At 45.0% G+C, this 14,891-nt stretch overlaps 1 protein-coding gene and 1 pseudogene across 1 annotated transcript; one reads left to right on the top strand and one right to left on the bottom strand.

Annotated features, from left to right (window-relative positions):
• On the top strand, positions 1-11,966 carry KNSTRN (kinetochore localized astrin (SPAG5) binding protein). Its single transcript, XM_049613336.1, has 9 exons — positions 1-380; positions 592-686; positions 3,814-3,943; positions 4,652-4,699; positions 6,090-6,195; positions 6,413-6,506; positions 9,534-9,595; positions 10,375-10,449; positions 11,172-11,966. The coding sequence occupies exons 1-9, from the start codon at positions 16-18 to the stop codon at positions 11,301-11,303; spliced, it is 1,107 nt and encodes a 368-aa protein (XP_049469293.1). The 5' UTR covers positions 1-15; the 3' UTR covers positions 11,304-11,966.
• LOC125909848 (heterogeneous nuclear ribonucleoprotein A1-like) lies at positions 7,830-9,116 on the bottom strand (annotated as a pseudogene).
• Positions 11,967-14,891: the final 2,925 nt, after the last annotated feature.

Consider the following 14,891-nt stretch of genomic DNA (forward strand, 5'->3'; position numbering starts at 1 on the left):
GAGAAGGATTGTGACATGGACTCTAAACGTGACCGCATTTGCGTCTCAAGCCAGGAATATGACGCCCACAGCTCATTGCTCCTTCCAGGCCCGCAGAGTGCACCACTTCCCTCCCCTGCCCAGACCTGGGGGCTCCAACACCCAAAGCCTAGGAGCCCAGGCTCCGGCCATTCTTTTGACCTGCCGTACAGCATGGCAGCCCCCAAAGGCGTGGCCCAGGGCACTGAGAGACGTACAACATGGCCGCCTACAGGGAGCACACCGCACGCCCTCCCGCCCGGCCACCGGAAGTTTCCATTTGAAAGCCAGGCGGCAGACCGGGTTGCTGGTGCGGCAGTTACTGCGGAGCAGCTTTTGAACCAGAGCGACGAGGGCTGCGAGTAGGAGCTACAGGCGCCTGGGTTCGGTTGTCCCGGGGCGAGAGACGGGGCTGGATGTCGGAGGCGGGCGGGATGGACTGGGAATGGAGAATTTTCTTTCTCCCGACTTCTTACCCGGGCCCGGACAGGCCAGGTCGCCCTCTCCCGGGGCCTTCCACCTGCTTGGGCCCCCTGGCCCACCGCAGGCTAACATTCGATTCGCACCTTCCAGGGCCCAGCCTTGCCGCCTCGTTACGATGACCAGCGTGGTTAAGACAGTGTACACCCTGCAGCCCCCCGCTGTGCAGAGCAGCGGCCTGCTGGCAGGTGGGTATCAACGCCGCCCTGCGGACTCGCGGAGGTGGTCTAGCCTAGGAGTATGAGGGCTTAGATCGGTGGCCGGGAAAGGGGGAGGGCATTCCATTGGCTCTGACAACCTGCTAACTCCCCCGAAACCTGGCTAAATTGCTGATTGTTCCACAATTTATTTCCTCAAGCTAGGAATCCCTTGTTAAGCAATTGCTCGTTTTGTTTCCAGAGTTGGGCTATCTGGCTGGACCCGATTTGTTACCTGGGAGAAGAGAGGAGAGTCTGATTCTTAGAGGCCCCAGGGTTCACCCACGTCTAGTTCACATTTGTAACTGCACAGTGTCTCTTATGTAGTATGTTCTCATCGTTTGTTGGGTGAAATGAGGGAGAGGGGCCAGGCCTAGCTGGAGTTTTCCACAACCTTGGGAGAAGAGAGGATTAAAAACAATTTTTGATTCCTTTGACATCCTGCTTTGTGTTACTGGGCTTGTGGTTGGAAGTCATCTCCTACAATCTGCAGTTGTCCAGTTGAGTAATCTGGAGAGCGTAGCATATAATAGACTTCAAACATCAGAACCTGTTGTGGGAGATTTTGAAACAGCTTTATTAAGACTCGTTTCCAGGAGACTGCCACTGGTGGGTGAGCAGTAACAGGATTGATCTGTGAGGTAAACAGGCTTGTCTCCAAAGGCTTAAAGGTTTTTGTTAGTCTCATGTGGCCTCAGAACACCTAAATGGTAACCTGGCTTCAGCAGGACTAGGAGTCTCTGGGGGAGCTGGAGCCTGGCCCCTTTACCCTGCCTTTCCCTTGTAGAACAGTGACCATCCTTGGGTGGAAAATGACGGGCTCTCCCCAGACAAGTTGGGAGTTTTCATCTCAGTTTTCTGTCCCTGTCCCAGCTTTATGATCATATATGACCAAAACAGTTTAACGTTTTAAGGCGATCTCCTAGGTTTTTTGTTTTGATTTTGGGCATCGACTCGTTTCTAAGTTTTAGTTTTCCAACTAGGTAACATACACATGTTAAAAATCCAAAGTTAGAAAACAATCTGCGGTGAAGAACGAGTCTCACTTCCTTGACACCAGCCACCCAGTTCCCCTCCTTAGCGCCTCTCATTTCAAGAAGACAGTCTTTGTTAAATCCTGCTAAATTTTTCCTACAATGCAGCCCTTAGGTTCTAGCAAGTACGGATTATTGGATCTGCTTCCAGTCAACGAAGAGTTGTTAATTTTGATCAATTTACTATTAAGACCCTTTCTCATGGGATATATTTGTTACCGTGTAGAACTTCATACCTGAAATAGGATGTTCCCCCAGGATTACCTTTTACTTCAGACAAAGACCTGGGGCACCTGGCTGGCTTACTTGGTAAAGCAAGTGACTCTTGAGCTCAGTTCTGAGTTCAAGCCCCACATTGGGCATGGAGCCTACTTTAAAAAATAAATAAAAACAAATAAATAAAAACATGCGTACTTCAGAGACTTCAAAAAGGACCTTTTTTTTTTCAACATATGAAGTTTATCGTCAAATTGGTTTCCATACAACACCCAGTGCTCATCCCAAAAGGTGCCCTCCTCAATACCCATCCTCCACCCTCCCCTCCCTCCCACCCCCCATCAGCCCTCAGTTTGTTCTCAGTTTTTAAGAGTCTCAAAAAGAACCATTTTAATCTTTGCTTTGTGGGCACGAGAATGGAATATAGGGTATAAGTGCCCAGTGAGTGTACCTATAAATGAAATCATTTGTCAGCCTGAGAAATCATATTTATTCCAAACTATTGTGCAGCTAAAGTCATCACAACAAAATCTGTGTCAAATACAGATACCAGTTTCCTAATGCCTGTGATCCAGTGCTTTGTACCTCGTTTCTTCAACTTGATTTGTTACAGCCCTTAATTTAGGTCAAGCTGAAGGAGCCATTTTACACTGAGCAAAGTGAAAGTTGGTTTAAATTAGAAAATCCGTGGGGGGAGAGGTGGAGAGGCAGCGTGTAACTCCAGAACATGTTACTTGAACTTGCTGTGGTCTATAAATGGTGACAAGACTGTGTGGTGGAGGGCTGGCATAGGGACTAGGGGGAAATGCTCCTCTCTGGGGCAGAAGCGTGTCATGGCAGGGCCACTTCTCAGGTTATCTGGCAGTACCCTAGCAAGATTGGAACAGAATGTCAACTAGGGAACCTCTACACTTAATGAATAAACAAAAGGGCTGAAGTAAAGGCAATCATCATGAAAAGGGGAAAGAAGGGGCACCTGGGTGGCTCAGTGCGTTAAGCGCCCGACTTTCAGCTCAAGACATGATCTCACGATTCATGAGTTCGAGCCCCATGTCAGGCTCTGTGCTGTGTGCTGACAGCTCGGAGCCTGGAGTCTGCTTAGGATGCTGTGTCCCCCTCTCTCTCTGCCCCCTGCCCCCCTCTTGCACATGCTTGCTCACTCCCTCCCTCCCTCTCTCTCTCAACAATAAATAAACATTAAGAAGTTAAAAAAAAAAAAAAGTGGCGGGCGGGGGAGAAGACTAGAGGAAATCATTCAGAAATGGTGTATGAAATATCATCAAGTGTGAAGTTCTGAAGTGTTCTATATGTTCCGCAAGCGGGTACCAAACCCCTGTTAATATGCTGGATACTCTCTAGGCGCTAGGGACACAAAGACATCTCAGAGTATTTAGGGAGACTGGTCAAAACAAGTGTGTGGCAGTTCAAAGAGAACCTCATAGCAGCTTGAGTGTAGTCTTGGGAGAGCAAACTGAATGCTTAGGAGCTTAACAAGGTGGTTCGATTCCACTGGAGATGGATGAAGGATTCAGCTGTGTTTTGCCCTGCTGACGGCCACACTGGCTCGCATTTGGCTCTTTGCTTGTATCAGCCTCCACTTTCACATCTGTGCCCTCTGGCCGTTCACTTTGCTGCACCATCAAGCTTTTGGCTGTCCTCAAACACATTGCACTGTCACATTCGAAGAGTTTTAGTTTCCATCCCCGATTATTCTCGAACTCTTATTCTTCTGAATTGATCTCCACGAGTTGTGGTTGGCCAGAATGAAAATCCAAGTGTCCGACGACCTGGAACAGAACTGTTTGTTATAGAGTCGCAGCTATTGGGTCATGGTGCTTGAGTCTTCACCCGCTTGCTTTCCTTTGCAGACACACAAACTCGAGCCCCTTCGAAGAGCCTCTTACCAGTGAAGTCCAAAGAAGTGGATGTTTCCAGGCTTCATTCAGGAGGTGCAGAGAACGATGTTACAAAAATCATCAAACCAAGACGAGAGAACGGGTGAGAGTCAGAGCATTGGTATCCAGTGAGAACCTCTTGCTAGAAATTACTCAGCATGAAGATTTAGAAAGTAGGGTTTTTGAAAGCAGTCAATCAGTTCTGAAGAGGCCCAGCAAGGGTTAAGATAAGAGGTACTCTTTCCTCTCTCACCACTTGCTCTGAGTGTGCAGACAGCAGTACTGTGGCCAAACACCAGCCCTAAGTGGTGGTCGGAGTGGGTGGGGCTGCTTGCTAGCCTAGGTTGCTGGTCTGAGCACAGTCCAGCCCAGGGAAGTGTGTGCCCCTCCCTCTTCTCAGTTCCCATAAAAGCAAGGTTGACATGAGATAATTACACCGTTTTGAGCAGCAGCAGGTCTGTCGGGTGGTCCAGGTGGTCAGGAGAGGAGCCCATTCCCTATTAATAGTCTGGGCTGAGACAAAAGTGCAAGGACCCTCAGAGCTTCTCAAGCGTCTGCTGTTTGCATTCTATGGAATCTCTGGTTCTTTCCTCAGAAAACCAAGCTCTTTGTTCTGCCTTGTTTACCACACATGTAACAATGCCACAAGTCTCTGATTTCTCTGTTGTTTCCTTTTTTAATTGAGGTATGTTAACACACATTATATTAGTTTCAGGTGTACAATATAATGATTAGGTATTTGTGTATGTTGCAAAATGATCACCACAATGAGACTAGTTAACATCCGGTTTCTTTGTTTTTGCTCCTCTAGGCAGGTGAAAGCTGCAGACACTGCCTTTAGGAGGAACATCAGAAAAAGGTGAGCATCGGGGTAAATGAAAGCTGGCCACTATTTTGGGGTGGTGGATCTCAGTCGCGTACCTCAGAATCGCTCATGGGTTCTTGTAATGTGTTATAGTCTGGGTGCCATCCCAGAAAGTTGAGTGGAACTTTCAGGGATGAAGCACAGCCAAGTTTGAGAACCACTGTCAGGGCAAGGATCAGTGATGCTACCACCTTGAGAACCAGACGAGCTTTCTGGGCTCCATGCCAGGACCACTGCTAATTGGAAATCAAACCCAGCTAGATAGCCCATCAATAGGAGCGTGAGCCTTCAGGATAGGAGGCACTGCATGTGGTTAGTGACTTTGAGATGGAGGTGATGGTGGTGGTGTTAGAATCCTGGGATCCATCTCTCTGTTTGAGGCTAGCTTGGATGTTTTGCAGTCCTGAAGACAGAAATAGTGCAAGCTGGAAAGTTTGTAGAAATAGGTTCTGATTCCAAATCTAATTCCAGATAGGTTCTAATTCCAAATCTATAATAGATTTGGGTATGTCTTAAAAGTTCTGAAGATAGGAGCACATGGCCAGCTTAGTTAGTAGAACAATGCGACTCTTGATCTCAGGGTTTTGAGTTCGAGCCCCATGTTGGGTGTGGAGATTACTTAAAAATAAAATCTTTAGGGCACCTGGGCGGCTCAGTCGGCTGAGCATCCGACTCTTGATTTTGGCTGAAGTCATGATCCCAGGGTCATGGGATCAAGCCCCACGTTGGGCTCTGTGCTGACTGTAGAGCCTGCTCAGGATTCTGTCTGTCTCACCCTCTGCCCTTCTCCCCCGCTTGTGCTCTCTCTCTCTAAAAAGTACAGGGAAGCCTGGGTGGCTCAGTCGGTTGGGCGTGACTCTTGATTTTGGCTTAGGTAATGATCTCATGGTTCTGAGATCAAGCCCAATGTTGGGCTCCGTGCTGATGGCATGGAGCCTGCTTGGGATTCTCTGTCTCCTTCTCTCTGCCCCTCCCCCATGCTCTCTCTGTCTCTCTCAAAATAAATAACCAAAAAAAAAGTAAATAATAAAACCTTAAAAAATTTATGAAGATAAAGTACTATTCAAGAAGGACTCTGAGGGCATCAAAAAGAGAGGTTGATATTGATCATAATGGCTAATATTTATTAGGTATTTACTGTGTATCTGTAGCTGTGCTAAGAATTATTACATGTATTCTCTCTCCTTTTTCACAATAATGTTATGAGATGTGGGTATTACCCTAATTCTAGAAATGAGGAAACCAAGCCTCAGAGAGGTTATGTAGCTTACTGAAGGTCATAAACTATTAGATAATGAAGCCAAGATTTGAACTCCTGTTTGTGTGCCCCTATAACCCATTTTAACCCCTCCACTGCTTCATACAAGCACAATTATCATTACAGCTACAAGCCACTGAGCAAGCAGAAATCAGAGGAAGAGCTCAAGGATAAGAACCAGCTCTTAGAGGCCGTCAACAAGCAGCTGCACCAGAAGTTGACTGAAACTCAGGTGAGAGACCCACCAGACCTCTGTCATCACTGCACTGGGGAATGCATGGAATCCCGAGGGACGGCCCCTTGGGTGGGAGCAAGCTTGCAATGCCCAGGTGCCCAAGGGCAGAAGGGGAAGACACCGTTTGTGGGCTGTGGCTGTCCAAGAGTAAGGGCAGCAAAACCACCCCCACAGAGTGGAACAGGCCTCATCTGTCTGCATGGCACCCCGATAGGGAGAACTGAAGGACCTGACCCAAAAGGTGGAGCTGCTGGAGAAGTTTCAGGATAACTGTTTGGCAATTTTGGAGAGCAAGGGCCTCAACCCAGGTAAGAGACGGTACACAGTTGCCTTCAGAGGAGTCAGTGCACCTGCCGCCTCCTGGGCTGATTGTGGACTGGCTGTCAGGAGTCCGGCATGGCATCAGCTGGTCCATTTAGTGCAGGGGTTGCTTAGCAAAACCCTGAAGATTTGGAGGAGTTTTTCTTTCTTTTTTTAAAGATTTTTTTCTTTTTGTTTTTAAGTCATCTCTACACCCAATGTGTGGCTTGAGCTTATAACCCAGACATCAAGAGTCATATCCTCTACCGACTGAGCCAGCCAGGCACCCCTGGAGAAGCTTTCCTTTGTTCCCTTGTGATGTTGACTTAAACCAACAGAATTTCAGATAGTTGTAGAGAGAGGATTATCTCTTATCTGAACACTTTGTGCCATTCATTTGATGCTAACAAGTATGACCTTGCAAATAGATCAGAAATATTTCATTTCTTTCTTTTTTTTAATTTAAAAACTTTTTTTTTACGTTTATTTATTTTTGAGAGAGAAACACACACACAGCGCAAGCAGGTGAGGGGCAGAGAGAGGGGGAGACCCAGAATCCAAATTAGGCTCTAGGCTCTGAGCTGTCAGCACAGAGCCCGACGTGGGCTTGAACTCACGAACATGAGAGGTCATGACCTGAGCTGAAGTCGGATGCTAACCAGCTGAGCCACCCAGGTGCCCCACATTTCTTTCAAGGCAGATAGCAAACAGGGTAAATTTCCCAGGTGGGAAAAGATAGAGGTGACACTATTTCAAGAGTTCCTAAACCTGGCTGATCAGCAGAATCACAATAGTTAAATGTGACTTTTTTTTTTAATATTTGTTTATTTTTGAAAGAGAGAGAGAAAGACAGGCAGACAGCACATGAGTGGGGGAGGGGCAGAGAGAGAGGGAGACAGAGAATCCCAAGCAAGAGCCAGGCTCCGAGCAGTCAGCACAGAGCCTGATGTGGGGCTCGAACTCAAGAACTGTGGAGATCATGACCCGAGCTGAAGTTGGACACTTAACCCACTGAACCACCCGGATGCCCCTTAAATGTGATTTCTATTCTGACCCTGTCCCTAGAAAGCAGAGTCTGTAGCAAAGAGGGGCATAGAAAAAGGAATTGCTGAAAGACTGTACTCAGACTGAGTTGAGGAGCCTGAGAATACCAGGTAAAGGGGCCCAGGCTTCTTTGAATTCAGGGACACTGGCTTTGAATGCTGCTGATTAACCTGTGCATTTTAGTATATATTCTTTATAATCACCATATATGTTTTTGTATAATTTTAATTTGCGATATATGTGCACTACTTTTACCAAAAATAATAATTTATTAAGGATGAAAAGATTTTTTTTTTTTTAAAAGACACATTTATTCAGCGTCGTGATCAGACTATTACATTTAGCAATCAACAGCATGGGTGCAAAAAAAAAATCTACATTAAAACCCTTTGTTGGAATGCTTTACACTTTCCACAGAACAAAAACTAAAATCACCTATGTTAAACAATTAGTCACAAATACAATCCTCGAGTTTTTGTCCATACACACGAGTATTGTCTAATAAATGTCTTCTTTGTAGCAGCTAGGCCCTGCCACCACTGTGCTTGGCTGAGTTCACAAATCTGTTGTAACCTGTAGCTTCCCTGTCACTTCTGTGGCTCTCCCCTCCTGTTAAGCTTTGTTTCCTGGCAGTAATTAAAACCTTCTGCCACTGCCATAGCTACTGCTGTTGCTGGAACCATCATAGCCACTTTGGTTTTGTGGTTTGGCAAAGTATTGGCCTCCACCACCGTAGGGGCCAGAGCTTCTGCCTCCAGAATTTGAAGACTGACTGTTGTAATTGCCAAAATCATTATAGCTTCCGCCACCTCCAAAGTTGCTTCCATCGATACCAAATCCGTTATAGCCATCCCCACTGCCACCATCCACCATCACCTCGACTGCCACCAAAGCCACCTCACCCACTGAAGTTTCCTCCACAGCCAAAGTTGTCATTCCCACCAAGAACACCTCCACGACCACCACCAAAGTTTCCAGAACCACTTCGACCTCTTTGGCTGGAGGAAGCACTAGCCATCTCTTACTTAGATGAAACTTTCCTTACTTTACGGTTGTGGCCATTCACAGTATGGTATTTTTTGAATGACGATCTTGTCTAGAGTCATGGTCATCAAATGTTACAAAAGCAAAGCCTCTCTCTTTTTGCCACTGCCTCGGTGAGTCATGATTTCAATCACTTCAGTTTTCCCGTACTGTTCAAAATAATCTCTTAGATGATGTTCTTCAGTGTCTTCTTTAATGCCACCGACAAAAATCTTTTCCACAGTTAAGTGGGGACCAGGTGTTTGAGAAGCTTCTCTCGAGACAGCCTCTTTGGTTCTACAGCTCTTCCATCCAACCTTGTGTGGCCTTGCAGTCATGGCTGCATCTGTCTCTTCCACAGTGGCCTACGTGACAAACCCAAAGCCTCTGGAGCGCTTGGTGTTTGGGTCTGTCATTGCCACACAGTCCGTGAGCATTCCCCATTGCTCAGAATGGCTCCTCAGACTCTCATCCATTGTCTCAAAGCTCAAACCTCTGATGAAAAGCTTCCATGGCTTTTTAGGCTCTTTGGGATACTCTGACTTAGACATGACAGCGGTGTGGAGCTGGGAGCTGTGGACAGCGGAGCAGAGGGGAGACTTTAAGGATGCTTAAAGGCAGCATCCACAGGCAGAAAGCCGGAAAAGCTTTTAAAAATAGTTTTTTGTATTGTCAATGAAACAGAAAAATCCAACCTTTGCATTTTCTCTAGACAGATTTTCTGCTGAGCTGAAGAGAAAGCAGATTGAACTTTTGACCATATCCAAAACTAGAACAGAGGGAGGTAAAATAAAGCTCGGAGGGTGGGTGTAGGTGACCCTGCCAAGGTGAAAACTCAGGAGACAGTCAGGGACCAGACACTCAGAGAAGTTTCCCTCATGAGTATTCCTATACTTGTCCATGGAGGGGTTTTTATTTCTGTTTAAGGTGCAGTTCCCTAAGCAAGCTGACTCTGTTGTTTGTATCAGTTTTAGGCAGTGAGACCCTGGCGTCACGGCAAGAAGCCACCACAGATCACACGGACTCTATGGTGAGGGCATGGGTGTGAGTATGTGGGGGCCAAGGGACCACGGGTCTCTGCACAGCTAAGAAAGTCTCTGCCATGTGCCCAGCAAACCCCAGGAAGCAGCCTTTGTTTTCCATGATAGTGGAAGAGAGCCGTGGATATGTACTCGAAAAGCATATTTTACTTGGAAGGCAATTTTGTGCTTACAGATATGAGTGAGCCTGAGTTGAAAATATGCTACTTTGAGACACATAATAGGATGAACCTGTAGAGAGAACTTTCTGGTTTTTCTGTTCTCCACTTTACCAAATTTCTCCCCTTACCCATTTACTGAGAACTGTATGATGGAAAGGTGCAGCCTGAATTAAAATCGGCTTCTCTTTGGTTCTCTCCCAAAGTAGGAAGGTAGTTGTTCCGGGTTAAGTCTTTTGAGCTTCTCTGACTTCTTCACCAGGAAGATCAGTGGTCATATTAGAATAATAGAATACTCGAGATGGAAGCCTTCCTCCAGTCCCACAGGCTAGTAGTCACCTCTCCGGTGGCTACTGTGTTTGGACCACATTGGCTGTGTAACATAGAGCACCCGGAAGTGGGGTGATCTGTCCATCCTGTGGATTGAGTTCCTCCGGGGTGCCCACTAGAGAGCCTGCCACAAGTGGGGCACTCAATAGATGACTGAGCTAAGGGAAGGCTTGTTAGCAATCATCTAACCAACTTTCATTTTATATAAAGAGATTAGTTTATATAAAGCAAGTTTTCACCTATCAATAAAGATTTGTTATCACACTGTACTTTCCTTTTAGTTGCTACTGGAAACTTTGCAAGATGAGCTGAAGCTTTTTAATGAAACAGCCAAAAAACAGATGGAGGAGCTACAGGTGAGAGACAGATGTCACCCCGAGTCAGGATTACCATTTCCTACCACAGTAGGTGGATCTGTGGAGGACTCTTTCTTATTTACCTATTTATTTATCTTTAACAAACCACTTTTTAATGATAATGGATTTACCGAAGAGTTACAAAGATAATACAGAGAATTCCATTCCCTTAATGTTAACACCATATATTATCGTAGTACATTTATCAACATTAAAAAACCAACATTGATGCGTTACTCTTAACTAAATCCTGAGACTTCATTTGTTTTCACCACTTTTTTTCAACCAATTTTCTCTTCTAACGACGCAGAAATGTTCACAGCTACAGGGCTTGAGGCAATGTGCAAACACTAGATGGCTCAAAGTTAGAGGTGGGGCTGTGCAAACTGTGCTCTGGAAACTTGGTATCTCAAGGAAACCTGGAATAGGAAACCCAGATTCTTGGGTCTGGACTTCTTTGGATTGGTTGGAAGAATCATGGGATAGTACACTGGAACCTAGAGGATTTCGTGGCCCCACTTTAGATATAGGAGAGAGACCATCCCTAAAATGAGCACAGATGTACAAATTTAAGGTAGAAAATACAATGTCTGTCAGTATTCTAATGGTCTTCCTCAATGGAAGAGAAGTATCATGTCCTGAGATGGTATTGTCTCCCATGTGAATCAAAGTTTTGTGGGTGTTTGTCTTGTTTGTTTCTTTTTGAATGTCTTTCCATGCAGGCCTTAAAAGTAAAGTTGAAGATGAAAGAAGAAGAGCGGGCCCGGTTCCTAGAGCAGCAGACATTATGTAACAGTCAAGTGCATGATTTTACAACAGCCCTTGAGGAAATGGAGCAGCTATTGGAAATGTGATGAAAAGCAGACCAGCTGGCTCCCTCTTGGGGTTAAACTCTCAAAGGAAGCCACTTAGGACATCTGCTTCTTGGCCATGACCTTCTAGGACTCACCATCCCCAGAATGAAAACAGTTTCTGCAGTAGGATTAAGGACAGTTGATGCCGGAATGGCGGTTCCTCCTTAAACAAGTGTTCCCAGCCTTTCAGATTGGTTGGCTCTCCTGAACCTCACATGTACGTAACTGAGGCCTACAAAGAGGGGGTGCCTGGAAGCTTGGATCAACCTTCTACGCAACAAAGCGGCAAGCCATTAGAATCAGACCAAATCAGTCATAGTCAGAGGATCCCAAAGGTAACATTCAGATGTGTAGGAAGAAAGCCTTAATTGTACAGAGGAGCACAGATGCTCCACAGGAGACATCACTGAGAAGCCATGCTAGACTTTCTAACTTGGAACACATTCTGTCTCATCCCGGTTGGGCTCTATACCTCATTGTAAATCATTGAACTTGAAGTTACTTAAGATGGCTTAATAAATGGGGGTGAAGTTATAGATAGCAATAACACCTACCTGAAACCGTACACCTTGGAGCTTTTAATCTAAATCACTTCCGTTTTTGGGGTTTGGTTTTGGTGATTTTTACGAAGTGCTACTTTTAAAATAAATATTTCTATAACTGTCCGGACTACACACTGAGAAATGGAAATAGCCTTTTAATTTAAGTATGCCCACTGAACACTCTTGGGCTAATCTAGTTAACACAGTCAAGACACTGATTTAACCCAGAATATTTTTCTTCTACTTAAGTGCCCTGTGGCTAGCCCTGCCGTCTTCCAGGAGCAGTAGCCTTCTGAGGGTGTGCCCTTTTAGAGCAGTGGGTGCCAGACTCCATCCACCAGGCATGTGTCACTAGCTGCCTGTGTCTTCCCTATATTCTTAAGCACGGTCACGGACTGCTGTTTGCACAGCCAGTCCTGGACCTGGCCCCGTGGATCCTTAGTCAGCTGAAGTCCGTGGCAGGCTTCCCTGCTGGCTTACTAAAGGCACAGCTATTTTCATTTCTTAGTTGATCGAGGCAGACTTTGGCTTTGGCTGTCTTCCTTTTTTTTTTTTTTTTTAATGTGTATTTACTTTTCTTTAATGTTAATTTCATTTTTGAGATAGAGCGTGAGTAGGGGAGGGACAGAGAGAGGGAGAGCAAGAATTGAAGCAGGCTCCAGGCTCTGAGCTGTTAGCACAGAGTCCTACGCGGGGCTCGAACCCATGAACCATGAGATCATGACCTGAGTGAAGTCAAACACTTAACCAACTGAGCCGCCCACGCCTCCCAGCTATCTTCCATTTTTTTTCCTGCATCTCCCAGTTTCTTCACCAAACTCCCATCTACTCTTGAGCATTGAGTCTGCCACCCAATCAAAGCAAGTAACACCCCCACCCTAACTTTCAGGGATGGCTAAATTTCTTTGCCTTCATACAAAAACATTCACACAGTTGGTTATGTCCCAAAAATTATGAAGGGGAAACCCAGTTACATAATTCTCACCAGTGATAAGGACTGAATATTCTACCCATTTTCAAAATGTTGACAGTTTAAAAGATTGTTTATCCCAATAATTTGAAATTGGCATTTCTGGCCAAAAAAAAAAAGTTCTACTTCTTGGAAGGAGAGGAGGGGAAACTCAGCTGTGGGATCCTTACCTCCTTGTCAGCCCTCCCTAGTTAACACCTAGGAATGTAACTCAGTGGCTGTTACTCATCTTTCCCAGCACAGAAACCCCATTTACTCGTAGCTTGGGCTCCCAAGGGGCTTTCACCTCACTGTTCTTTGCACTCCCAAATGGCGTTTCTGCACTCTTGCCTTTGCCCGTTCCCTCCAACCTCTGCTCCATCTGCCTTTTGTACATGTGGAGGTGTTCTGGGTGTTTGATCTGGAGCCTGGATGAATTCATATATGTTATATTAACTCAGCAAATTGTGATCTATACCCTCCACTTTGCTGGATGCTATAGGAAACTTTAATTCAGCATGGCATTCTTAACCTCAAAGATGCTTGTAATCTATTTGGTAAGACAACGTGCTGGTGACATGTAAGTTAAATAACAAGCAGCAATACTTTACTAACAGGGTTGTGTGATAGAGTTGTGTACTCTAATAATTAACCCTGGGCTAATTTGGTGGAAGAAGGCTTGATGGAGGAGGTAGAATAAAGATTGAAGGAAGAGTAACATTTGGAGAGGCTAGCTAGGAAGTTAAGGACCTTCCAGGTTGGTGAACACGTGGAGGTCTGGGGAGAGTAGCAAGCTCAGGCCATGGGAGCCTCACTTCCTTTCCCCACTCTTTGCTCTATGCCCTATGCATCTCTTCTGCCTGGCTGTTCCTGAGTTCCAGCCTTGTGTGGTAACCCAATCATCTAGTAAATAAAATGTTTCTCTGAGTCTGTGAGCTGCTTTAGCAAATTAAACCTGGGGAGGGGGTATCATTGGAACTTCAGGGGGAAAGAGTCATGAAATGTCCAGATGAATCTTGGAGAAATGAGTATGGGAAACTAGGCTTGTTCAGAGGGTTCAAGATGAGAGGGGATTATGTCTGACCCTTAAGTGAGCACTTGTAATATGCCATCCATGGTGTTTTTACATGTTCCTCATCGTACTTCTTAGGTAGTCTTCATTACCATCACAAGGTAAACACTATTACCTCCTTTTACAGCCAGGGAAATAGGCACTGAGAAGTTAGGTTGGTTTGCCCAAGGTCAAACAGCAAGCAAATACTGGAGAAAGATTTGAGCCAGGGAATAGTGGGGGCAGGGACGTACATGGTGTTAGTAGAAGTCATGAAGATCCTTAAATGCCAGGCTAAGAGGTGTGGATTTTTGTCATCTAGGCTAGAAGTTTCCAAACTTTCCCTCGTGTCTTAGTAATATTTATGACACCTGAAGAAATACTTAATGGTTCTATTTTAAGTAGTAAGATCCATCAACTTAGTAGGTATTTGAAAAAATAATGCACATAAATCTAAGAGAAAAATTTCATTGCTTTTTTTAGTTTATTTATTTATTTACTTAAGCAATCTCTACACCCATTGTGGGGCTTGAACTCGTGACCCCAGGAGCAAGAGTCACCTGCTCTTCCCACTGAGCCAGCCAGGTGCCCTGTGTTTCATTTTTAACTAACTATAATTACTAATGCAATCATCAGTGCAAAATGAACAAACTTTTAAGAATCTCTAAAAGCAAGGAGTTTTATTAGAGCCCAAGTAAGAACAGCTGCCCAGACATCATGCTTTTCACAGGGAAGGTGCTCCAGAGAATGAACAGTTTTTACATTGAACAGTTTTTGCGTTGTTAAATTTTTTTTGCATTTGGTAAAAGCTCAAAAGGTAATAGCTTAACATACAGGTATGAATCATGAGTTTTATGAGTTTAATGAGTTTACTGTCAAGGAGCACAGAGAGTAGGAATATTGATTGATATCTTAAGAACAAGATATTTTTCCTTTAGGGCTTCAGATGTACAATGTATGCTTGGTTGGCCATAAATCAGGCTTATATGAAGGTTTATATGAAGTTTATGTACATGCTGATTTATAAATCTAAAATGTCTTTCCTT

This window comes from Panthera uncia, assembly GCF_023721935.1.
Source record: "Panthera uncia isolate 11264 chromosome B3 unlocalized genomic scaffold, Puncia_PCG_1.0 HiC_scaffold_1, whole genome shotgun sequence".
NCBI classification, from domain to species: domain Eukaryota; kingdom Metazoa; phylum Chordata; class Mammalia; order Carnivora; family Felidae; genus Panthera; species Panthera uncia.